Source organism: Pogoniulus pusillus, chromosome 23 (genome assembly GCF_015220805.1).
Source record: "Pogoniulus pusillus isolate bPogPus1 chromosome 23, bPogPus1.pri, whole genome shotgun sequence".
NCBI classification, from domain to species: Eukaryota; Metazoa; Chordata; class Aves; order Piciformes; family Lybiidae; genus Pogoniulus; species Pogoniulus pusillus.
In genome coordinates, this window is record NC_087286.1 from 2,251,638 (window position 1) to 2,277,194 (window position 25,557).

The 25,557-nt window shown below is 52.9% G+C and overlaps 1 protein-coding gene across 2 annotated transcripts in view; it reads left to right on the forward strand.

Annotated features, from left to right (window-relative positions):
* PLCD1 (phospholipase C delta 1) overlaps nt 1-25,557 on the forward strand; it is a 91,372-nt gene that overhangs the window by 23,162 nt on the left and 42,653 nt on the right. For both annotated transcript variants that reach the window (XM_064162356.1, XM_064162355.1), the window contains exon 2: nt 3,365-3,529. In XM_064162356.1, the coding sequence (XP_064018426.1) occupies nt 3,365-3,529 (165 nt within the window). The remainder of the gene's footprint in view (nt 1-3,364; nt 3,530-25,557) is intronic.

Consider the following 25,557-nt stretch of genomic DNA (forward strand, 5'->3'; position numbering starts at 1 on the left):
TCTGAGAGGCTAAAAAGTCCCTCCCCAGCTTTTCTGTAGCCCCTTCAGATGCTGGAAGGCCACAAGAAGGTCACCTGGGAGCCTCCTCTGCTCCAGACTGCACAGCCCCAACTCTTTCAGTCTGTGCTCACAGCAGAGCTGCTGCAGCCTCTGAGCATCCTCCTGGCCCTGCTCTGGACACTCTCCAGCATCTCCACAGCCCTCTTGTCCCAGGGGCTCCAGAACTGGCTGCAGTACTCCAGGTGGGGTCTCAGCAGAGCAGAGCAGAGCAGAGGGGGAGAATCCCCTCCCTGGCCCTGCTGGCCACACTTCTGCTGCTGCCCTCTGAGCATTTTGGGTTCCTCTTGAGAACTGTCAGGAGTGTGGGGGTTTGGCTGCTTGGATCTCAGGCTGGGTTTTGTTTTTTAGACAGGCCTGGACTGCTGCTTGGTAGGTTGTTGCCTTGCCCTGTTTCAAAAGCCAAAGCTGAAGGTAGCTGTGTCTGTCAGAGAGGAGCAGACCTGATGCCAGGAGGGGGATGCTATGCTGCACTGTAAATGTCATTGCATAGATTCTGCTCTGGGGGGGGGCTGTGTTAACTGGGGGATTTCCCATGGTGTGAGTGTCAGGTGGCTGAGAGTGGCCAAGAGAAGGTTAGCATCAATCCCATCGAGTTGGGATGTGCTTGGTCAGTGCAAGAGGGTTAAGTGCTGTTTCATCAGCTTCGAGCCAGCCTTTCGTGCTGTGTCAGGGAGATGCAAGGTGCCTATTACTGAAAGCCCAGGATATGTTTCTCGTGTGTGATGCTCTCACCTTCCCCAGCCCACATCCTACAGACCTGTAATTAATAGCTGGTTTGAAGCACAGATTCTCCGAGGTGTTTAGGTACGTGGGAGTCATGGGCTGCTGAGACACTCCAAAACCATGCAGCATGCCAGATCTGTGTCTACAGTCTCAGGCAATGCCTGTTGCCTCTCTAGATGTCTAAGTGCCCTCTTGAATCTAAACTAGATTCCTTCCAAAGAAGGGCCAGGAGGGTGCTCAGAGGGCTGCAGCTCCTCTGCTATGAGGGCAGGGTTTGGGCTGTGCAGTCTGTAAAGAAAGTAGGGTTCTCAGTAGGGTTGGACCTCGTGCTCCTGAGGGGCTTTTCCAACCTGAATATTTCTGTGATTCTGTGATCTCACAACTGCCCAATGGTCAGACAGAGGTATCTCATTCACTGTAAGAATTCCAGCTGCTCAGTGTGTTCAAGACTGGATGAGGCATTTAGTGCAATGGTCTAGATGACTGGCTAGGGCTGGGTGCTAGGTTGGACTGGATGATCTTGGAGGTCTCTTCCAACCTGGTTGATCCTGTGAGCTTCTGAGCAATGTTACAGTCAGCAGCAGAGGAGGCTCCCAGGTGACCTTCTTGTGGCCTGCCAGGATCTGAAGGGGGCTACAAAAAAGCTGGGGAGGGACTTTTGAGGGTGTGAGGGAGTGCCAGGAGTGGGGGGAATGGAGCAAAGCTGGAGGTGGGGAGAGTGAGGCTGGAGGTGAGGAGGAAGTTGTTGAGCAGGAGAGTGGTGAGAGGCTGGAGTGGGTTGCCCAGGGAGGTGGTTGAGGCCCCATGGCTGGAGGTGTTTGAGGCCAGGCTGGCTGAGGCTGTGTGCAGCCTGCTCTAGGGTAGGGTGTCCCTGGGCATGGCAGGGGGGTTGGAACTGCCTGATCCTTGTGGTCCCTTCCAACCCTGACTGATGCTATGATTCTATTAGGTGAAAACTGAAGTTCCTGGAACTAGAACTTGGCATCGTGGTGGTCTTACAGGTTAAGAAAGGTAAAGGTCCTGTTGGATATGAACTGAACAGCGAGGAGAATGTTGCTACCTTGTTGAGGTGATGCTGCATGTTACCAGACTTATCTGTGTGTGTCCTGATCCTCACTATTCCCACGAGAATAGCAGAGGACTGCATGCCAGGGAAGGAAGAGAGATATCTTTGTGCTTTCCTGTTTCCACAAAGGAAATTTGTTGCCAAACAGATTTGAAATCACTGAAAGTTCCTGGCAGTGCTCCAATAGGCAAGTTATTCAACTTTCTTTTCCTCTGCTTTTACTCTTATGTTGTTGGGTTTGTTGTGGGTTTTGCATCCTAACATCACAGAATGGGTTAGGCTGGAAGGGAGCTCACAGCTCAGCCAGTGCCAACCCCCTGCCATAGGCAGGGACATCTCCCACTAGCACAGGTTGCTCAAGACCTCATCCAACCTGGCCTTGAACACCTCCAGGGAGGTTGTGGAGCACAGAAGCACCCAATGTGATCTTTGATCACATTGGGTGCTTCTGTGCTCCACAACCTCCCTGGGCAACCTGTGCCAGTGTCTCACCACCCTCAACCTGTGCCAGTGTCTCACCACCCTCAACCTGTGCCAGTGTCATCCTCACTGCAAAGAACTTCTTCCTAACAGCCACTTTCAATCTGCCCTCTGCCACTTCAATCCCATTCCTCCTCGTCTTGTCATTGCCACACCTTGTCAATAGTCCCTCCCCAGCCTTCCTGTAGACCCCTTCAGATACTGCAAGGCCACTCCAAGGTCTCCTGGAAGCCTTCTCCAGGCTGCAGAGCCCCAACTCTCTCAGCCTGTGCTCAGAGCAGAGCTGCTGCAGCCCTCTCAGCATCTTGGTGGCCTCCTCTGCACTGGCTCCAACACTTCCATGTCCTGCTTGTGCTGGGGGCTCCAGAACTGCCCCCAGGGCTGCAGGTGGGGTGTGAGGAGAGCAGAGCCAAGGGGCAGAATCCCCTCCCTTGCCCTGCTGCCCACACTGCTCTTGCTGCAGCCCAGCACAGGGTTGCTGTCTGGGCTGCACTCACACTGCAGGCTCCTGTTGAGCTTTTCACCACCCTAGACCCTCAGGTGCTGTTCCTCAGGGCTACCTCAGACTGTATTTTCTTTCAATTAATCAAATGGAAGCTGAAAAAGAAAAAAATTAAGTATAACCAACCTGGATTATTAAGTAAGAATCATAGAATCAGTCAGCTTGGAAGAGACCTCCAAGCTCATCCAGCCCAACCTAGCACCCAGCCCTGGCCAACCAACCAGACCATGGCACTGAGTGCCTCATCCAGGCTTTTTTTGAACAAGATATTTTATGTTTGTGAACCACCTGAGAATTACAGTACAGAAGTCTTTGGGCTCAATCACTTAATCTACAAGGCTCCAGCCTCTATTGTGAGCCTGAATCATGGCATGGCAGATTTCTGTGTGTCTCTGCTCTGCTGCCATCCCCAGTGCAGATCTGTCTGCACTGCAGTGGTCTGTCTGTGATTAGTGTCCTGAGGAAGGAAAGAGCCTGTGAGCATCATTTCTTGAGTTGACCCTTACAACATTACCACTTCTGTTTCTCTGCAGGCCTAAAAGATGACAAAGATCTGAAATTCCTCCTGAAAGGCAGCCAGCTCCTGAAAGTAAAGTCCAGCTCTTGGAGAAAAGAGAGGTTTTATAAGCTTCAGGAGGACTGCAAAACCATATGGCAGGAATCAAAGAAGATGCTGAGATCTCCAGAATCACAGATCTGTAAGTACAGTTTACTTCATCACAGACATAGGGCACTGTGGGCAGAGGTGCTTGGGATGAAGTAGGAGCAGTGTGGATGTAAGGTTTGGAGCAATGGGACCAGCTCCTTGGCACTGTGGGCAGAGGTGGTTGGGATGAAGTAGGAGCAGTGTGCATGTAGGGTTTGGAGCAATGGGACCAGCTCCTTGGCACTGTGGGCAGAGGTGCTTGGGATGAAGTACGAGCAGTGTGGATGTAAGGTTTGGAGCAATGGGACCAGCTCCTTGGCACTGTGGGCAGAGGTGCTTGGGATGAAGTAGGAGCAGTGTGGATGTAAGGTTTGGAGCAATGGGACCAGCTCCTTGGCCCTGTGGGCAGAGGTGGTTGGGATGAAGTAGGAGCAGTGTGCATGTAGGGTTTGGAGCAATGGGACCAGCTCCTTGGCACTGTGGGCAGAGGTGCTTGGGATGAAGTAGGAGCAGTGTGGATGTAAGGTTTGGAGCAATGGGACCAGCTCCTTGGCACTGTGGGCAGAGGTGCTTGGGATGAAGTACGAGCAGTGTGGATGTAAGGTTTGGAGCAATGGGACCAGCTCCTTGGCACTGTGGGCAGAGGTGCTTGGGATGAAGTAGGAGCAGTGTGGATGTAAGGTTTGGAGCAATGGGACCAGCTCCTTGGCCCTGTGGGCAGAGGTGGTTGGGATGAAGTAGGAGCAGTGTGCATGTAGGGTTTGGAGCAATGGGACCAGCTCCTTGGCACTGTGGGCAGAGGTGCTTGGGATGAAGTAGGAGCAGTGTGGATGTAAGGTTTGGAGCAATGGGACCAGCTCCTGGGCACTGTGGGCAGAGGTGCTTGGGATGAAGTAGGAGCAGTGTGGATGTAAGGTTTGGAGCAATGGGACCAGCTCCTTGGCACTGTGGGCAGAGGTGGTTGGGATGAAGTAGGAGCAGTGTGGATGTAAGGTTTGGAGCAATGGGACCAGCTCCTTGGCACTGTGGGCAGGGGTGCTTGGGATGAAGTAGGAGCAGTGTGCATGTAGGGTTTGGAGCAGTGAGAGCAGATCTTTGGCCCTGTGGGCAGAGGTGGTTGGGATGAAGTAGGAGCAGTGTGGATGTAGGGTTTAGAGCAATGGGACCAGCTCCTTGGCACTGTGGGCAGAGGTGCTTGGGATGAAATAGGAGCAGTGTGGATGTAGGGTTTAGAGCAATGGGACCAGCTCCTTGGCCCTGTGGGCAGAGGTGCTTGGGATGAAGTAGGAGCAGTGTGCATGTAGGGTTTAGAGCAATGGGACCAGATCCTTGGCACTGTGGGCAGAGGTGGTTGGGATGAAGTAGGAGCAGTGTGCATGTAGGGTTTGGAGCAATGAGAGCAGATCCTTGGCACTGTGGGCAGAGGTGCTTGGGGTGAAGTAGGAGCAGTGTGGATGTAAGGTTTGGAGCAATGGGACCAGCTCCTTGGCCCTGTGGGCAGAGGTGCTTGGGATAAAGTAGGAACAGTGTAAATGTAGGGTTTGGAGCAATAGGACCAGCTCCTTGTCACTGTGGGCAGAGGTGCTTGGGATGAAGTAGGAGCAGTGTAAATGTAGGGTTTGGAGCAATGGGACCAGCTCCTTGGCACTGTGGGCAGAGATGGTTGGGATGAAGTAGGAGCAGTGTAAATGTAGGGTTTGGAGCAATGGGACCAGCTCCTTGGCACTGTGGGCAGAGATGGTTGGGATGAAGTAGGAGCAGTATGGATGTGGAGTTTGGAGCAATGAGAGCAGATCCTTGGCACTGTGGGCAGAGGTGCTTGGGGTGAAGTAGGAGCAGTGTGCATGTAGGGTTTGGAGCAATGGGACCAGCTCCTTGGCCCTGTGGGCAGAGGTGCTTGGGATAAAGTAGGAGCAGTGTGCATGTAGGGTTTGGAGCAATGAGAGGAGATCCTTGGCACTGTGGGCAGAGGTGCTTGGGATGAAGTAGGAGCAGTGTAGATGTAGGGTTTGGAGCAATGGGACCAGCTCCTTGGCCCTGTGGGCAGAGGTGCTTGGGATAAAGTAGGAGCAGTGTGCATGTAGGGTTTGGAGCAATGAGAGCAGATCCTTGGCACTGTGGGCAGAGGTGCTTGGGATGAAGTAGGAGCAGTGTAGATGTAGGGTTTGGAGCAATGGGACCAGCTCCTTGGCCCTGTGGGCAGAGGTGGTTGGGATGAAGTAGGAGCAGTGTGGATGTAGGGTTTAGAGCAATGGGACCAGCTCCTTGGCCCTGTGGGCAGAGGTGGTTGGGATGAAGTAGGAGCAGTGTGCTTGAAGTGTGCATGTAGGGTTTGGAGCAGTGAGAGCAGATCCTTCACAGCTCCTGTCAGCTCTGGAGCCAGCCAGGAGGACTGTGCCATCTCAAGAGTGGCCACATTTCCCAAGCTCATGAGCTGCTGCTTAAAATCATTGTGGCCTGAGCTGTGCTGGTCTCAGCAGCCCTGCCTGGCTCATTTTCTCCCCAGAGCAAAAGTTTAGGTTACTCAGGTGCTGGAGCCTTGATGTGAGGCATGGCTTGAGCATCTGCAGTGTGGTATGGTGTGCTTGGGCTGTTGGTCTGGGCTCTGCCAGGACACCTTTCCTGGCTGCAGCTGCTGGGAAAGCTGGCATTTAAGCCTCTCAATGGAAACACAGAGGTTGTGCTGACACAAAGGCTGGCAGGAGGTATCTCTGGGAAGCAAAGACTGTTCTCATCCTTATCTTGGAAACTCAGTCTCCCCATTGGGAAGAGTCCAGGTAGGACAGTAACCATGATATGGACACAGGGGAGCCACTCTGGGCCAGCTTGGGGCCTTAATTTGGACCAGGAGCCCATCTGTGCTGTCAATGTGGGATCAGGCACAATGTGTATCAGTTCATATCTGTTTTCCCTTCTCATTTGGTGTGCTTCTGACATATTGCCCTACCACTGATCCTCTGGGGGTTGTTTAGCCTGGAAGAGGAGGCTCAGAGGTGACCTCATTGCTGTCTACAGCTACCTGAAGAGAGGTTGTAGCCAGGTTGGCAGATAAAGGCTCCTCAGGTCAAGAGAGATGTTGAGGTACTGGGACATGTCCAGAGAAGGGCAGCAAGGCTGGGGAGGGGCCTGGAGCAGAGCCCTGTGAGGAGAGGCTGAGGGAGCTGGGGGTGTGCAGCCTGCAGCAGAGGAGGCTCAGGGCAGAGCTCATTGCTGCCTGCAGCTGCCTGCAGGGAGGCTGTAGCCAGGTGGGGTTGGGCTCTGCTGCCAGGCAAGCAGCAATAGAACAAGGGGACACAGCTGTGCCAGGGGAGGTCTAGGCTAGATGTGAGGAGGAAGTTGTTGTCAGAGAGAGTGATTGGCATTGGAATGGGCTGCCCAGGGAGGTGGTGGAGTCACTTTTGCTGGAGGTGTTGAAGCCAAGCCTGGCTGGGGCACTTAGTGCCATGGTCTGGTTGGTTGGGCAGGGCTGGGTGCTAGGTTGGGCTGGCTGAGCTTGGAGCTCTCTTCCAACCTGCTTGATTCTATGATTCTATGATCACAGTCTTGTAAAGCCAGGAGGTGAGTTACCAGTGTGCAATGTACTCTATGGCATGTTGAAATGTGGAACACACTGCCTGTGGTACATATCATTTACACAGTTCCTTTGGTAACAATCACAATTAACTAAATGAGGGGTGAGGCTTCCAAATTACCCCCTCCCACAAGCAGTGATAAGATTTTCAGTAGGTGGAATAAGATACATTTGGTTTATCATCCTGATGGCCACAATCTTCTCACATGACCTTGAGCACCTCCTTTGTTCTCTTTGTGCATTACTCTCCACACATTTCCATTCTCTTTCTCTCTCTGGCTATAGAAGGCTTTGGTCTACAACTACCTGAATGGTCTTGGAGGTCTCTTCCAACCTGGTTGGTTCTGTGATTCATAGAATCATAGAATCAGTCAGGGTTGGAAGGGACCACAAGGATCAGACAGTCCCAACCCCTGCCATGCCCAGGGACACCCTACCCTAGAGCAGGCTGCACACAGCCTCAGCCAGCCTGGCCTTAGACACCTCCAGCCATGGGGCCTCAACCACCTCCCTGGGCAACCCATTCCAGCCTCTCACCACTCTCCTGCTCAAAAACTTCCTCCTCACCTCCAGCATGACTCTCCCCACCTGCAGCTTTGCTCCATTCCCCCCACTCCTGGCACTCCCTGACAGCCTCAAAAGTCCTATAAAAGTCCTGTCCTATGACAGGCTTTGGTCTACAACTGCCAGGATGATCTTGGAGGTCTCCTCCAACCTGGTTGCTTCTGTGAGTTTTGATTCTGTGATTGGACACTGTCCCTCATTCTGTGTGTGCATGCTTAGCATGGCAGAGTCCTGAGCTCAGCTGGGCTCTTCAGATGCCAATGCAATAACCCATAATAACAACAAGCAGCAGGGCCCTTAGTGAATATCTGCGTTGCTGGTCTCTCTCCCATCTCAAAGCAATGTCCTTTCCCAGCCAATGTCTTGCTCTACAACAAAGGCAGGCATAAGTGGAGAAGAATGAGTTTTGGAGCCAGAAGTTTCCGAACAATAAGAATTGAGAACACCTCCAGCAACAGTCCTGACCCTACCTGGGTCCTCTGAAGTCAGTGGGAGAGAGTTCTTGTTCTGTGAGTCCAGGGATTTAACATCTGGAGCAGAGCCCTGTGAGGAGAGGCTGAGGGAGCTGGGGGGGTGCAGCCTGCAGCAGAGGAGGCTCAGGGCAGAGCTCATTGCTGTCTGCAGCTACCTGCAGGGAGGCTGTAGCCAGGTGGGGTTGGGCTCTTCTGCCAGGCAAGCAGCAACAGAACAAGGGGACGCAGTCTCAAGCTGTGCCAGGGCAGGTCTAGGCTGGATGTTAGGAGGAAGTTGTTGTCAGAGAGAGTGATTGGCATTGGAATGGGCTGCCCAGGGAGGTGGTGGAGTTGCTGTCCCTGCAGGTGTTGAAGCCAAGCCTGGCTGGGGCACTTAGTGCCATGGTCTGGTTGCTTGTCCAGGGCTGGGTGCTAGGTTGGGCTGGAAGAGTTTGGAGCTCTCTCCCAGCCTGGTTGATTCTCTGACCTGCTTGAGAAGCACTGGCTGAGCCCATCACCTCGGTTGCTGGGGCAGTGGCATGGCACACTGTAACTTGTATTTGTTTGCTAGGCTGCAGTAGGAGCCCTGCAGCAAGATCAGATCCTTTGAGCTGGGTGTTGGGCACAAGCTGGGCGTGTGTCTGTGTGGGTGTGGATTTAGAGCACTCAAGATACACTTTGCTGCACTGGGCACGGGCAGCCTTGCCACACTGAGACAGAGGCAGTGCCATTGCAGGCAGGAGAATTTGCTGTGCTCTGGCATTGCCATCAGTGCAAAATGAAGATGGAGTGATCCTGCCTCCTGCCTCACACCCACCGTGTGCTCTGCAACACCCCCCTGCATGCACTCCTTGCCCTGGAGAAAATCTTTGGAAGGAAGGCAAAGCAGCTGAGGCAGAGCTTGTCCTTGCTGCTCTGAAAGAGCAGTACCTGGCAGGGCTCTGGCCAGGCTGGCTCTGCACTCATGAACCTGGCTGGCTGGAGGATAATGCCTGGTGCCAGGCTGACTAACAGGTGTGCTGAGGCATTCTGCCTCTACGTGCTCCTGGGAGGATGTGAGGCAACTGTGCAAGCATTTGGGAGGGTTGGAAGTCCACCTCAGGGCTGTTTTAAGGAGGCACTGTAGATGCACCTGAAACTGCAGCCAACAAGACATGAGTACTGGACTGCCACCTGCCCGACCCCTGGCTCTAACCCCAAGGATCTCTGCTTTCCTCTGTGGTCTCCTGTGACCTTCCATCCTCAAGTTTTCAGAATGATCACTGGGTTTGTTTCTTTACCAGGCTGCTTGGGGTTCACGTACAGGGAAGACTGCCCCTGGTTAGTGTTGTGCCCTCCAATAGGCTCTGTCACTGTGTCCCGTGTGCGGAGGCAGTCGAGTCAGAGGACGAGTGGAGGGCTATGATGTGATACTCACAATCAGGGACTCCAGAGAGCCACCCTTTCTTGTGAACAGGCAGTAACATCCCCTCCAGCACAAAGCCTGTCTGAAGCTGCAGATAAGCTGCCTTTTTAGGGAGGATAAAGAGTGAGCAGAATGGAAACTGGGAGGTTTTAGCAGCAGCTCAAATCTTATCTGCAGCGTCGCGGGCAGCAAGCAGATGAAGGCAGCACAGAGGAGCAAAGTCTGGGTAGGGTAAGGGCTGTGGCTTTTGTTTGGATCATTTCCTGTTGTTCCTGATGCTGTTCTTACAATCATGCAGAGGAGCTGTTTGTAAACCTTTGAGAGGTGGTGCCTAGCAGATAAAACCAGAGACTGCCAAGGTTAGATAGAAGAATCTCAGATGTTTGTGCTTAGAAACACCCCACCAAACCTATCAGGGTTGTCACAGGCACAGATGTTCCCTGGGTCAGGATCAGTGGGGTACAATCAGTACCTTCCTCTGTTTTCTTTGCTTTAAACAACTGGAAGTTCAGCTTGGATGCTGTCCTGGTGACTGCGTTACCCACAAGGATTTGGGGGGTAGGCTGCCCTTCCAGCAGGGTTTCTCCACATTGCCCACAAGGATTTGGGGGGTAGGCTGCCCTTCCAGCAGGGTTTCTATACATTACCCACAAGGATTTGGGGGGTAGGCTGCCCTTCCAGCAGGGTTTCTATACATTACCCACAAGGATTTGGGGGGTAGGCTGCCCTTCCAGCAGGGTTTCTATACATTACCCACAAGGATTTGGGGGGTAGGCTGCCCTTCCAGCAGGGTTTCTATACATTACCCACAAGGATTTGGGGGGTAGGCTGCCCTTCCAGCAGGGTTTCTATACATTACCCACAAGGATTTTGGGGGGTAGGCTGCCCTTCCAGCAGGGTTTCTATACATTACCCACAAGGATTTGGGGGGTAGGCTGCCCTTCCAGCAGGGTTTCTATACATTACCCACAAGGATTTGGGGGGTAGGCTGCCCTTCCAGCAGGGTTTCTATACATTACCCACAAGGATTTGGGGGGTAGGCTGCCCTTCCAGCAGGGTTTCTATACATTACCCACAAGGATTTGGGGGGTAGGCTGCCCTTCCAGCAGGGTTTCTATACATTACCCACAAGGATTTGGGGGGTAGGCTGCCCTTCCAGCAGGGTTTCTATACATTACCCACAAGGATTTGGGGGGTAGGCTGCCCTTCCAGCAGGGTTTCTATACATTACCCACAAGGATTTGGGGGGTAGGCTGCCCTTCCAGCAGGGTTTCTCCACATTGCCCACAAGGATTTGGGGGGTAGGCTGCCCTTCCAGCAGGGTTTCTCCACATTACCCACAAGGATTTGGGGGGTAGGCTGCCCTTCCAGCAGGGTTTCTATACATTACCCACAAGGATTTGGGGGGTAGGCTGCCCTTCCAGCAGGGTTTCTCCACATTGCCCACAAGGATTTGGGGGGTAGGCTGCCCTTCCAGCAGGGTTTCTATACATTGCCCACAAGGATTTGGGGGGTAGGCTGCCCTTCCAGCAGGGTTTCTACACAGGTGGAACTTCATCAATTGTTTTGCTTACTACTCCCAGTCCATTTTTTTTCAGCATGTTGCATTTAGGTTCAAGGGAGCTCTTTTCTTCTCCCAGCCCTTGCAGCATCTGAAGCAGTCATTATTCCAGCAAACTCTGTGCCCTGTGCATGGGAGAGCAGGCAGTGAGGTGGTTTAGGAACTGGTTACAAGGTAGAGTTCAGAGGGTGGTGATCAGTGGTGCCAGGTTCAGCTGGAGAGCTGTGACCAGTGGTGTCCCCCAGGGATCAGTGCTGGGGCCAGTCCTGTTCAGCATCTTCATCAGTGACATTGATGAGGGCACAGAGTCTGCTCAGCAGGTTTGCTGATGACACCAAGCTGGAAGGCTTGGCTGAGACAGCTGCAGGCTGTGCTGCCATCCAGAGAGCCCTGGGCAGACAGAGAGCTGGGCACAGAGGAACCAGATGAGGCTCAACAAGGACAAGTGCAGAGTCCTGCACCTGGGGAGCAATAACAAACTGCAGCAGTCCAGGCTGGGAGGTGACTGCTGGAGAGCAGCCCCAAGGAGAGGGACCTGGGAGTGCTGGTGGAGAACATCCATGGCACAGCAATGTGCCCTGGGGGCCAAGAAGGCCAATGGGATCCTGGGGTGAATTAAGCAAAGTGTGTCCAGCAGATCAAGGCAGGTTCTTCTCCCTCTCTACTCTGCCCTGCTGAGACCTCATCTTGAATACTGCCTTCAGTTTTGGGCTCCCCAGTTGAAGAGGGACAGGGATCTGCTGGAGAGGGTCCAGCAGAGGGCTGTGAGGATTAGCAGGGGACAGGAGGGCATGGCTGATGAGGAGAGGCTGAGGGACCTGGGGCTGCTTAGTCTGGAGAAGAGAAGACTGAGAGGGGATTGGATAAATGTTTATAACTATCTGGGGGCTGGGGGTCAGGAGGGGGGGACAGGCTCTGCTCACTGCTCCCTGGGATAGGACAAGCAGCAATGGGTGGAAGCTGCAGCACAGGAGGTTCCAGCTCAACACAAGGGGGAACTTCTTTCCTGGAAGGGTCCCAGAGCCCTGGCACAGGCTGCCCAGAGAGGTTGTGGAGTCTCCTTCCTTGGAGCCTTTGCAGGCCTGTCTGGATGTGTTCCTCTGTGATCTGTGCTAGATTGTGTGGTCCTGCCCTGGCAGGGGGATTGGACTGGATGATGTCCTTGGGTCCCTTCCAACCCCTAACAATCCTGTGAGCCTGTGATATGCTCTCACTGGCTGCAGCAGAGACACAGGATACCAGACATGAAGTGATGCACAAAAGCACCTTTATAAACCCATTTTCACCATGGTCTGCTGCATCCTGAGTATGAGCTGCATTCTGGGCCCATAAACATGCTGCTGCTGCTCTCTGAAGCATTGTGTAGAGCCATAAAGTCATGTCAAATCTCTGACTTGTATGATTCTGTAGCTGGGGTGGGTTCTTCTTTGGCCCCTGAGGCTTTTATACATGGGGTGACTTTCTCCCTAGGCTGAGAAAACAGAGTTCACATGGCAGGATTAGCAGTTTTGAGGCCAAGAAAAGGTCTGTGCAGAGGACCTGGTAAACATTTCAGTCAGAACATCACTGTGGCGGGAGGAAGGAGAGGCAAAGAGGGCAGAGGGACTTGTGTTGGGCGAGCAGCAGCCTGTCAGTAGCATTGTCTTGTTCAGCTGTGGTCAAATAGCAGATCTCATCTCTGTGACAAAAAAAGAGCATAGAAGGCATGTGCTGCTTTCAGAGAAACTGATTTTTGAAAGTCTTTTCTTAAACCAGCTGAAATGCCTCCTGTGAGCCCACTTAAGCCAGATCCAATCCCCTTAGAAACACTCTGGACTTGGAGAGCAGTAGGGGTGGTCGAAAACTTTGCTGTGAAACATCATTGGTGGAGAAACAGAAGAGTCATAGAACCATAGAACCATAGAATCAGCCAGGTTGGAAGAGACCTCCAAGATCATCCAGTCCAACCTAGCACCCAGCCCTATCCAGTCAACCAGACCATGGCACTAAGTGCCTCATCCAGGCTTTGCTTGAAGACCCCCAGGGACAGTGCCTCCACCACCTCCCTGGGCAGCCCATTCCAATGCCAATCACTCTCTCTGTGAAGAACTTCTTCCTAACATCCAGCCTAGACCTACCCTGGCACAACTTGAGACTGTGTCCCCTTGTTCTATTGCTGGTTACCTGGGAGAAGAGGCCACCCCCACCTGGCTACAATGCCCCTTCAGGCAGTTGTAGACAGTAATAAGATCACCCCTGAGCCTCCTCCTCTCCAGGCTAAACACCCCCAGCTCCCTCAACCTCTCCTCATAGGATTTGTGCTCCAGGCCCCTCACCAGCTTTATTGCCCTTCTCTGGACATGCTCCAGCACCTCAACATCCTTCTTGAATTGAAGGGCTCAGAACTGGACACAGCACTCAAGGTGTGGTCTGACCAGTGCTGAGCACAGGGGCACGAGAACCTCCCTTGTCCTACTGGCCACACTGCTCCTGAGCCAGCCCAGGATGCCATTGGCTCTGCTGCCCACCTGGGCACACTGCTGCCTCATCTTCAGCTTACTATCTATCAGTACCCCCAGGTCCCTTTCCTCCTGGCTGCTCTCAGCCACTCAGTCCCCAGCCTGTAGCACTGCTTGGGGTTGTTGTGGCCAAAGTGCAGAACCCTGCACTTGGCCTTGTTCAGTCTCATCCCATTGGCCTCTGCCCACCCATGCAGCCTGGCCAGGTCCCTCTGCAGGGCTCTCCTACCTTCCAGCAGCTCCACAGCTACTCCTAGCTTGGTGTCTTCTGCAAACTTACTGATGCTGGACTCAATCCCCTCATCCAGATCATCAATAAAGATATTGAACAGGACTGGGTCCAGCACTGATCCCTGGGGAACACTACTGGTGCCAGCTGCCAGCTGGATGTGACACCATTCACCACCACTCTCTGGGCTCTGCCATCCAGCCAGTTCTTGACCCTTACCAGAGTGAATCTGTCCAAACCATGAGCTGCCAGCTTGGCTAGGAGCTTCCTGTGGCAGACAGTGTCAAAGGCTTTGCTGAAGTTCAAGTAGACTCCATCCACAGCCTGCCCCACATTCACCAGGCAGGTAACCTGATCATAAAGGGAGTCAAAGCCAGAGGGAAAAGACTGAATGAGCCATTAAGGTTTAGGGGTGCTGCAGTGGAACCCTGGAGAAGCTGATGCTTTGCTGCCTCCTGCAACCTTTCCCTGCTGGAAGCTCAGGGAGATGACGTTTCTGATGACAACCACGAGTGTGAGCTTCGCACACCGCACCAAGGCTGACTCACTGCGAGTGCCTCCTTGAGTCATGAGCAGTGCAGGCAAGAAAGAAGTTTAGGAGTTTGGGCTGAGATCTTCCCATTTCTGGCCAAAAGCTCTGCTTTAGAGCTGCTATTGTTGGGTTGTGTTTGTGGTTTTTTTTTTTCTTCCCTGTATTTTCCTTACAAGAATTAGTTTTGGGAGCAGTTTGCAGAGGTGAGCCAAATTGAGTGGTGCTGTTGCAGGAGGTGTGGGGTTATTTAAGCCATTGTATTGGTGTTCTGAGTTAATGGTTAGTTATCCTCACTGCTAAAAATCCACAGAGCTTGGGCCCATTCTTCACACTTTTGATCCAGTTAGAGGATATTTTTGCGTGGTTTAAACATAACAGAGAGTGGTGGTGAATGGTGCCACACGCAGCTGGCAGCTGCCACTGGCAGTGTCCACCAAGGATTAGAGCTGGGCCCAGTGCTGTTGAGTATCTTCATTGATGATCTGGACCAGGGGATTGAGCCCAGCATCAGTAAGTCTGCAGGTGACACCAAGCTAGGAGCAGGTGTGGAGCTGTTGGAGGGTAGGAGAGCCCTGCAGAGGGACCTGGCCAGGCTGCATGGGTGGGCAGAGGCCAATGGGATGAGATTGAACAAGGCCAAGTGCAGGGTTCTACACTTTGGCCACAACAACCCCAAGCAGCACTACAGGCTGGGGACAGAGTGGCTGGAGAGTGGGAGCTGGGGGTGCTGGCAGAGAGTAGCTGAAGATGAGGCAGCAGTGCCCAGGTGGGCAGCAGAGCCAATGGCATCCTGGGCTGGCTCAGGAGCAGTGTGGGCAGCAGGACAAGGGAGGTTCTTCTGGCCCTGTGCTCAGCACTGCTCAGGCCACTCCTTGAGTGCTGTGTCCAGTTCTGGGCTCCTTAGTTCAAGAGAGATGTTGAGGTGCTGGAAGGTGTTTGGAGAAGGGCAGCAAGGCTGGTGAGGGGCCTGGAGCAGAGCCCTGTGAGGAGAGGCTGAGGGAGCTGGGGGTGTGCAGCCTGCAGCAGAGGAGGCTCAGGGCAGAGCTCATTGCTGCCTGCAGCTGCCTGCAGGGAGGCTGTGGCCAGGTGGGGTTGGGCTCTGCTGCCAGGCACCCAGCAACAGAAGAAGGGGACACAGCCTCAAGTTGTGCCAGGGTAGGTCTAGGCTGGATGTTAGGAGGAAGTTGTTGTCAGAGAGAGTGATTGGCATTGGAATGGGCTGCCCAGGGAGGTGGTGGAGTCTCTGTGCCTGGAGGTGTTGCAGACAAGCCTGTCTGGGGCACTTAGTGCCATGGTCTGGTTGGTTGGGCAGGGCTGGGTGCTAGGTTGGGCTGGCTGAGCTTGGAGCTCTCTTCCAACCTGCTTGGAATGATTCTATGATTCTATGAAAGCTTTGTAGCCTTCAGCCAGTGTTCAGCAGAAAACTTTCTCCTTCATTTAGAAGCAGATGTGAGATTTAGGAATGCCCTTCAAATGCCATGCCAGGAGCCTCCCATGCCTTTTTTGTGGGAGAAAAAAGAGTGCTTTTCCTCCACTGAATTAATGCCCTGAACTTACTTAAAGAAAGGCCTCAATATTACTCTGTGCTTGCTCAAGTCAAGAAGTGAAGCCTTTAAATCACTCCTGCTAAGTGCCTATACTCAAGAGAAACTCTCAGCAGGCTGCACACACGCAGCAGGCAGCTGGCTCCGCCACTGGCTTCCTTCTGGAGCTCGTTAGGCAGCTTCTTTAGGAATCATTACTTCATGGTCAGACGTGTATTTGTCCCTGGAAAAATATTTGCTGATGTGAATGTGTTATGCAAGGCAGCCCTCAGCTGTGAAAACAAAACTCTCTGTCTGTGGCTCTCATTAGTTTTTATCAAAATCACTCAACCCATAAACCAAGTCAGTTCCATTGCAGAGCTGCCAGGCTTTTCCACTGAGTCTTCAATCAGGCCACCACATGCCTTGCTGGGACAGTTTTCATCACAGGCACTGTACTGACAAGTATTGACCTCCACAGCATATGTCTGATGCAAAGACAGAAGTGTTGAGAGCCTTAGATCCAAATTTAGCAGCACTGCGATGGCAGAAGTAGGAACTAGTTGCAGAAATAGTTTGCAGGGCTCTGGTTGTGGCATGCTCTAGGAATGTAAGTAGAGATCATTCTGTTTACATCTGTGCCCTGAGCTGGGGTGGGTAAACAGAAAGAGTAAGTAAAGACCTTAGAAGAAATGCTATTTCCAAGCAACCTGTGAAATGATGTTTGCTTTGTGTCACTGCTCGTCAGCAAGGAGCTGTGCAGTCAGGCCAAGATAAAGCAATGTGGAGAGGGAGGGGAGAAGAGAAGGGATGAGGGATCAGCATCTGGGACCTACCATAACTCACTCACAGGGAGATCATAGAATCATAGGATCAAGCAGGTTGGAAGAGACCTCCAAGCTCATCCAGTTAAACCTAGCACCCAGCCCTGGCCAAGCAACCAGACCATGGCACTAAGTGCCCCAGCCAGGCTTGGCTTCAACACCTCCAGCCACAGCCACTCCACCACCTCCCTGGGCAGCCCATTCCAATGCCAATCACTCTCTCTGCCAACAACTTCCTCCTCACATCCAGCCTAGACCTCCCTTGCCACAACTTGAGACTGTGTCCTCTTGTGGTGTTGCTGGTTGCCTGGTAGAAGAAACCAACCCCCCCCTGGCTACAACCTCCTGTCAGGTAGTTGTAGTTGAGCAATGAGATGATAGAGCAACAATGAGCTGTGCTGTCAGAGATTAAGTTAAAAAAATGTGCTGAGAAAAATCAGTGGAGAGGGAGGGGAGAAGAGAAGGGAGGAGGGATCAGCATTTGGGACCTACCATAACTCACAGGGAGAGGAGAGAGCAACCATGAGCTGTGCTGTCAGAGCTCAAGTTAAAACAACATGCTGGGAAAATCAGTGGAGAGAGAGGGGAGAAGAGAAGGGATGAGGGTTCAGCATCTGTGATCTACCATAACTCACTCACAGGGAAATCATAGAATCAACCAAGTTGGAAGAGACCTCCAAACTCATCCAGCCCAACCGAGCACCCAGCCCTGACCAATCAACCAGACCATGGCACTAAGTGCCCCAGCCAGGCTTGGCTTCAACACCACCAGGCACAGAGACTCCACCACCTCCCTGGGCAGCCCATTCCAATGGCAATCACTCTCTCTGACAACAACTTCCTCCTAACATCCAGCCTAGACCTCCCCCAGCACTGCTTGAGGCTGTGTCCCCTTGTTCTGTTGCTGCTTGCCTGGCAGCAGAGCCCAACCCCACCTGGCTGCAGCCTACCTTCAGGGAGCTGTAGGCAGCAATGAGATGATAGAGCAACAATGAGCTGTGCTGTCAGAGCTCAAGTTAAAACAACGTGCTGAGAAAATCAGTGGAGAGGGAGGGGAGAAGAGAAGGGATGAGAGATCAGCATCTGGGACCTACCATAGCTCACTCACAGGGAGATGAGAGAGCAGCAAGGTCAGGGCTGAGAATGCACAGCACAGAGGGGCTGAGGCTAAACCCACCCTTGAATCGTGACGTTAAAGCATCGCTCAGCAGTGAGGGTGATGGATATAGCCTTTGGCATTCTCAGTCCAGGGAGCTGACAGTGCACCTGCTCCTGCTGCTTGTGAAGATCCTGATCCCAACTGTGTTTGGCCATTAGCATCAGCCACCTATGGTGAAACCGAGGTCAGCAGGGTGAAACCAAAGAGAGAAGCAGCTGATGGTGCGGGTTTGCCCCATGTGCACTGTGTGTGGTGAAATCCATGCAACCTTTGCAGCCATCCGGGCTGGCAGGGCAGTCCTGGGGCCAGGAAGCAGCTTTCATCTGTTCTTGAGAAGATGCTAAGCCAGCCTGGCTGAGCTGCAGCCACTGAAGCTCTGATGGCTCTGCAGACAGGCAGCGCTGGGTGCAAATTCTGCACTTTGGCCACAACAACCCCAAGCAGCACTACAGGCTGGGGACTGAGTGGCTGAGAGCAGCCAGGAGGAAAGGGACCTGGGGGTACTGATAGATAGTAGACTGAAGATGAGGCAGCAGTGTGCCCAGGTGGCCAAGAGAGCCAATGGCATCCTGGCCTGCATCAGGAGCAGTGTGGCCAGCAGGACAAGGGAGGTTCTTGTGCCCCTGTACTCAGCACTGGTCAGGCCACACCTGGAGTGCTGTGTCCAGTTCTGGGCCCCTCAATTCAAGAGAGATGTTGAGGTGCTGGAAGGTACCCAGAGAAAGGCAACAAAGCTGATGAAGGGCCTGGAACACAAACCCTATGAGGAGAGGCTGAGGGAGCTGGGGGTGTGCAGCCTGCAGCAGAGGAGGCTCAGGGCAGAGCTCATTGCTGTCTACAACTACCTGAAGGGAGGCTGTAGCCAGGTGGGGTTGGGCTCTTCTGCCAGGCAGCCAGCAACATAAGAAGGAGACACAGTCTCAAGTTGTGCCAGGGCAGGTCTAGGCTGGATGTTAGGAGGAAGTTCTTCACAGAGAGAGTGATTGGCATTGGAATGGGCTGCCCAGGGAGGTGGTGGAGGCACTGTCCCTGGAGGTGTTGAAGAAAAGCCTGGATGAGGCACTTAGTGCCATGGTTTAGTTGACTGGATGGGGCTGGGTGCTAGGTTGGAGTGGATGATCTTGGAGGTCTCTTCCAACCTGCTTGATTCTATGGGTCTATGAAATACAGCACAAGCCACTTACAGCTGGGTGCATTCCTCATCTGCATCTCCTGACAGTAAACAGAGGTGACTTACTGAGACAATTAGAGTGGGGTGGAGTAATGAGATGTGACTGCGTGCCACATTGCAGAGATTGCTTGCTAATGACAGGGAGGTAGGATAAGGAAAAGGAAGGATCTGGGCATGTTTTGCCCCCAGGTGAAAACCTGCCCCCTTCCTCTCACGAGCTGCCTTGGCAGTGCCTCCCAGCCTCGCTGATGAGCCTCTCCCCATTTGTCAGCTAAGGCAGGAGGAAGAAGCAGCTTTTGGTCCCTGTCCTTCTCATGCCCAGTGGTTTGCAGGACATGTAGGTGCATCTCCTGTTCTCTCCTTTCTGCAGAACTCTTGACAGAGTATCTCCTCTCTAAGGGCTGCCTGTCAAACAGGAGGAAGGCAAGTGGTGATTGCCATCTGCCTCTGCTCCTCATTTCCCTGTGCTCTGTAGGACTGCCCCAGTGTTTCATTGTCTGTGCTCCCAGCACAGGCTGGGCATTGCACCTGACTGAAACCTGGAGAAGAGATGAGAGGCCAGTGGTCAGGGCTCAGCTCTCAGACAAATGCTCTGATAATTAGGCACCAGGTTAGGCTTGTCCTTCTGGCTCCTCAACACATACTTTGGCTGCCTGTTGGCTCATACTGCACATTGATGACTTGGACACACTGCTGAAGCCTGGGAGCTCTGGGGTTACAGCTTTTGGGGTGATAAAAAGATCCAATTCGTGTCCCTCTCCCTATTGCTTCACAAATGGTCATCCCCTCTGCACAAGGCTCAAATGCTTGCACTGGAATGTGTCTGAGGGTACCTCATGTAGAGTGGTCAGGTCAGCTCAGCTTCTGCTGGGGGAAGCAGGGAACCATTATGTGCTGGGACCACTTGAAGGAAGAAACTAACTGCTGGGACATGAGGAGTTTTGAGGTCAGGCAGAGGCAATGGTGAGGCTCTACACATATTCAGCAAGGTCCTGTGGGTCACTGTTTTAGACTTAGGTACTTGCAGACTCTCCAAGTCCAGTTAGAATCATAGAATCAACCAGGTTGGAAGAGACCTCCAAGCTCATCCATTTAAATCTAGCACCCAGCCCTGCCCAATCAACCAGACCATGGCACTCAGTGCCCCAGCCAGGCTTGGCTTCAACACCTCCAGCCACAGAGACTCCACCACCTCCCTGGGCAGCCCATTCCAATGCCAATCACTCTCTCTGACAACAACTTCCTCCTAACATCCAGCCTAGACCTCCCCTGGCACAGCTTCAGACTGTGTCCCCTTCTTCTATTGCTGCTTGCTGGCCCCACCTGGCTACAGCCTCCCTGCAGGGAGCTGCAGGCAGCAATGAGCTCTGCCCTGAGCCTCCTCTGCTGCAGGCTGCACACCCCCAGCTCCCTCAGCCTCTCCTCACGGGGCTGTGCTCCAGGCCCCTCCCCAGCCTTGCTGCCCTTCTCTGGCTATGTTCCAGTACCTCAACATCTCGCAAGCTGAGGCACATCAGTGTGAATCACAGCTTTTGTTTTGCCTTTAAGGGTGTTCCTATTCTTTCTGCATGAGGAGGTGAGCTTGCAACTGTAGTAGCAAGCTCCTTGAGAGCTGTGAAGAGGGAAATCCAAATCAAAAGAGCCACCCAAAAGATACATATTGATGGTTTAAAAATGTCATGGCTGCTAAAGGTGCGTTTGAGTCACACCTGCCTGCTAATGCTACCAGTGACAGAGGAGTGAGGCACTGGGCCAACAGTTAGCAAGGGAGGAGCCCAGAGGCTGTATTCAGTGATGAAAATGGAAAGAAAAGTTGTGGGGATCTCCCTGAGGCTAACTCAGACAGGAGTCTATTTGCTGGCTGCAGGGAACACTGCTGTACGTTCATGTCAGTGGGGGGTGTTTGGCTCTGGCACCAGCCAAGTGGCATCCAGAGCAGCAGCCAGGACTGCTGACCAGGACATAACCTGTTTGACTCAGTGTCTGGAGGCCAGGAAGGACAGACACAAGCGTCCTTGTCTTGTGCTTGCCGGTTGGAGCTTTACGCAAGCCACCTCTTGGGCAGACGTAAACACTCAGGAGGGGCAGATGCAGACTTTCCAGAGTCTCTTCTGCTTGCGGTTACCTCCCCGCGGTGGTGCGCTGGGGAAAGAGCAGGGAGGCTGCAGGGATGTGTGACTGATGGCTGCTTGCTTCGAGTGCTCCTGTGCTGTCAAATGCCTCTGTCCCCCAGCTGTTCCTGATAGCCCAGCTGAGCCCAGCGGCTTTGGGGCTGCTAATGCACTGTGCTCACTCTCTGTGAGCAGCTGATAATGTGCTCATGCTGGGTTAAGGTTTTCCAGAGAAGAGATAACATTTGCAGGTGGCTTGGGCTGACTCCTTTTGGCTTCAGGTCTTTTATTGATAGGTGAAAGCAGTAAACACAACCAAGCTATGGAAAGCTTTAATAAGTATCCTCCCTTACCTTGCTTTTCCAATAGCTCCTGCATTGAGTTTCTCTCCTTCTATCTTGGATGACTACAGCAGACACCAGTCCTGCCCTTCCACCTTCTCGGTACCTTCTCTGCATCAAAGAGCTTTGTGCCCTCTGATCATCCCCTTCTTAGCAGACCCCAAAGAGCTCAAGGGAGCCCTTCCAGAGGCAGGTTTTCAGTCTTTTTTCCTTCCTCCCTCCCACACAGCTCTCTTTTCCAGTGGGTTCGCTTTGCCAGATAACGGTTTCCAATGAATCCATTCTAAATTTCCAGGCTTTAACATCAGATTTTCTAGTCTTGGAAACACTAGGTCTTTGCCAACCTAAAGTTTAGGGGCTGATTGCACAAGCAGACCAGCTAGCCATTCTGCAGGGACAATGACTCTTCCGAGCCAAGCAGTGGTGAGCAGCTGGCCAGCGATGAGGAACATCAGGATGATCCTTCCATTTGCACTGCCATAAACAGCGTAGGAGAAGCACTTACTTATGGGCCATGGCACAGGTCTGCCTCTGAGATGCTCAGCCTGCACTTCCTTTCTGTGGCCACGGATGAAGGGTGTGATTTATCTCTGCCTAATGTTTTTTGTCTAAATAAGGCAGAGCATTCCTCTTCCAAAAGCTTCTCTTTCCTTTTGTCCATATTAGAATCATAGAATCATAGAATCAACCAGGCTGGAAGAGACCTCCAAGCTCATCCAGTCCAACCTAGCACCCAGCCCTATCCAATCAACCAGACCATGGCACTAAGTGCCTCATCCAGGCTTTTCTTGAACACCTCCAGGCACAGTGACTCCACCACCTCCCTGGGCAGCCCATTCCAATGCCAATCACTCTCTCTGTGAAGAACTTCCTCCTAACATCCAGCCTAGACCTACTCTGGCACAGCTTGAGACTGTGTCCCCTTGTTCTATTGCTGGTTGCCTGGGAGAAGAGGCCACCCCCCACCTGGCTACAGCCTCCCTGCAGGTAGTTGTAGACAGCAGTGAGCTCTGCCCTGAGCCTCCTCTGCTGCAGGCTGCACACCCCCAGCTCCCTCAGCCTCTCCTCATAGGGTTTGTGTTCCAGGCCCTTCACCAGCTTTGTTGCCCTTCTCTGGACATGCTCCAGCACCTCAACATCTTTCTTGAATTGAGGGGCCCAGAACTGAACACAGCACTCAAGGTGTGGTCTGAGCAGTGCTGAGTACAGGGGCAGAAGAACCTCCCTAGTCCTAATGCCCACACTGTTCCTGATTGTTGCGGAGGGCAGTAATAATTCGTGGCCGAGTCGAAATTTATCAAAAATAGATATTTTTTATTTTTACAAAACCCGCCCCCACAACTATATATACAAAGATTAATTTCGTTTGATAAACAGGTTCAGTTGCATGAGAATTCTACGAGGATACCATTAATAATCTGACTATATATATTTGGAAGTCAGTTTTTGGAAAAGGACTCAGCTATTAATTAATAGCGGTTTCTTACTAAATTAAGCTAAGCCAAATCACTCACTCAGGCTGGCTCGTGCGGTCTGTCTTCCTCCTCCAGCGGCTGCAGGAGTCGTTAAGGGTCGTTAAGGGTCGTTAGGCACACAAAGGTGTGCCTAACAGTAACGCGAATCCTTTGGTCTCTCTGCAGTCCAGGCACAGGGGAGTGGGCGAACTCGTCCAGGCACACGCAAAATCCAAAACGGGAACCCCAAAGGCGGGAAGACCCCCAATATTTATACCCTTCGCTAGACAAAGGGCAGAGTTACCACACTTTAGGCGCGAAAGCGCACGGCCAATCCCAGCCTGGCTCCAGCGCGGGAACTCACGGGGCAGTCGCCGCCCCCTTCTTGGCTGCAGGGCAGGCGAGGGGGGGGGGAAACCAGGCGGCTTTTCCCCTTTCCCCCCGAAGTCCGGGCAGGAGAGGAAATTAGGGGTACAGGACTCCAGGACATCCCACCCCGGTGGTAATGAGCATCTTTGTCTAGAACTTGAGTGAGAGGTGATCCCCCTTCAATTTAGGAACCTATTAATATATATATATGGCTTAGCCTTTTCCAACATTAACAATAGGTAATATATTAATCGCCCCAACAATATTTAACAATACTTAACAAGGCTTAACAATAGCCCAAACAGTATTAAATAAAGCTACACAGTCAGTTTGAAGATTGCTCTGTTCCTGGTAGAGCAACCAAGTTCATGGCAGAGCCTTGGATGCTCTGAGTCCATGGCTGGAGGTCACAGTCCGTGGGTCCTGATGCCATCATCCACTGGCCACCCCGGTGATATGACTCCATCCCTTGTGTAGCTGGTTCTCCCTTTCCCAGGTGCTGGTCAGGTGGTCAGGAACTGGTCCTCTGCCTCGACCTTAACCTGTAAGGAGACAAAACCTGCCTCGGCCTATAAAGGCCAGGCTTGACAATTAATAATTGGGGACGATCCACCGTGCACTGATCCGGTGGCCTTTTGTACTGGGGCAGGTGGTCAGTGACCACGTGGCTCACCTAGGCAGCAGGTCTTTATTCTGGGGGCTTCTGTAGCTCTCCCCGTGACTGCTGACCATTAAAAGCTGCCGAGCCACTATTACAGTAATTCAGTGTTTTGCCTCCCGTATGGGAGACGAGAAAGGGTTAACCTTTCTGTCTGGGGACGAGCTGCAGTTCCCAGTGGGGGGGCTGCCGCTTCTGGGCGAGCCGCTGCCGCTGGCCCTGGCGCGGCTGCCTCTGGATTTTGCAGCCGATTTCTGAAGGCACCGCACTAGATCCTTCAGCTGCCAGTCTGCCAGCTGCCTTAAAACAGTTTTTGGTACCCCTAAAGTCAGGGCTTGTCGATACCAACTGTTCTTTCCTCTGGGTCTCCAGTCACTCTGTGGGTCTCTGCCCCTTCCCCTCGGGGAGAAGCCTGAAGGACCGGTCCCCCTGGGGGGGCAGTCCTGCACTGGCCGGACCTGCCTGCGCAGAGTCCTGAGATTTTCTGGGGGAGAAGCACGAGACTGTTTCTCCCCAGCCCCTTTTCCTTCAGGAGACCCAAACCCAAACTGCAGCCCGTGGGCATTCAAGTCAGTTAACAGTTCAGCCCAAGTCATTACATGCTCTGTAGCATCACCCTCTGCATTCTTTGCAATCACACGTTCAATTTTCTCAACATTCTTCATTAGTTGGATTTGCAGAGTTGCTGGCAAACCTTTCATAATAGGGTGCAGTCTCTCCGGGTCCACAGGGGCATAAAACGGGCAATCATAATGTCCCTTATCATAGATAGCCTGGACACAGGCAAGTCTGCGGAGAGCAGTGATGAGCTCAGAGGAGCTGGTGACCTTTAGTTCCGTCGGCTCCCCCCGGTAGGCTGGGCGGACACTGCTTGCCCAGTAGGCTATCCGAGCGGTGAGGCTGTGTGTCCCCTCGGGTTCACGTGTCAGGAACACATCGTCCCCCCAGTCTCCAGCAGCTTCCTGCGAGTCTAGAAGGACCCGGTCCCCACCGGCTCGGGACACTCGATACACATAGTCAGCGACTGAGTCCCCAGGATCTCTCGCATATTTGACTTGTAAGTCACTGAGCTGTGCATCTGTAAACTGCTTTTTGATAATGGTGGTCCCTGCAGCTCCTTTCCTGCCCTTCACGGACTCAATTCTTGTCACAGGCAACACGTGCTTGTGCACCGCGGCGCCCTCCTCACCGGAGCTCTCTTCACCGCTAGCTACGGGAGAGTCCGGTCGGGACCTGCGCTTTCTGCGTGGCTTTGAGGCTTTCTGCCGCGCAGAGGCATGTGCAGAGGAATTCTCTGAGTCTCTGGCAGAGTCTTTTGTGCCTGGTTTCGGGGAACTCCTCTCCCCCAAAGAGCCCCTCGGGGCATTCTCTGCCTTTCTCCCCGATTCCCGCGAATCACTCCATTCAAATTCAGACACAGAGACTGAAGAGGTGGTGTCTGCAGGCGTTACAAGCCTTTCTTTCATCTGGGCAGTCAGTGCCGCGGTCAGGCTCTTTGTCTGCGCCAGCATGCTTTCCCAGATACTTTGGCTTTTAGCTTTTTCTGCTAATAAGTCCTTTTCCAAGGCCTGAATTCTTTTTTCATAATTTTCAAATTCGGCCAGAGTCTGGGTCACGACTGACCCCAGAACAACAGAGAAATGCTCCGTTGGAGACTC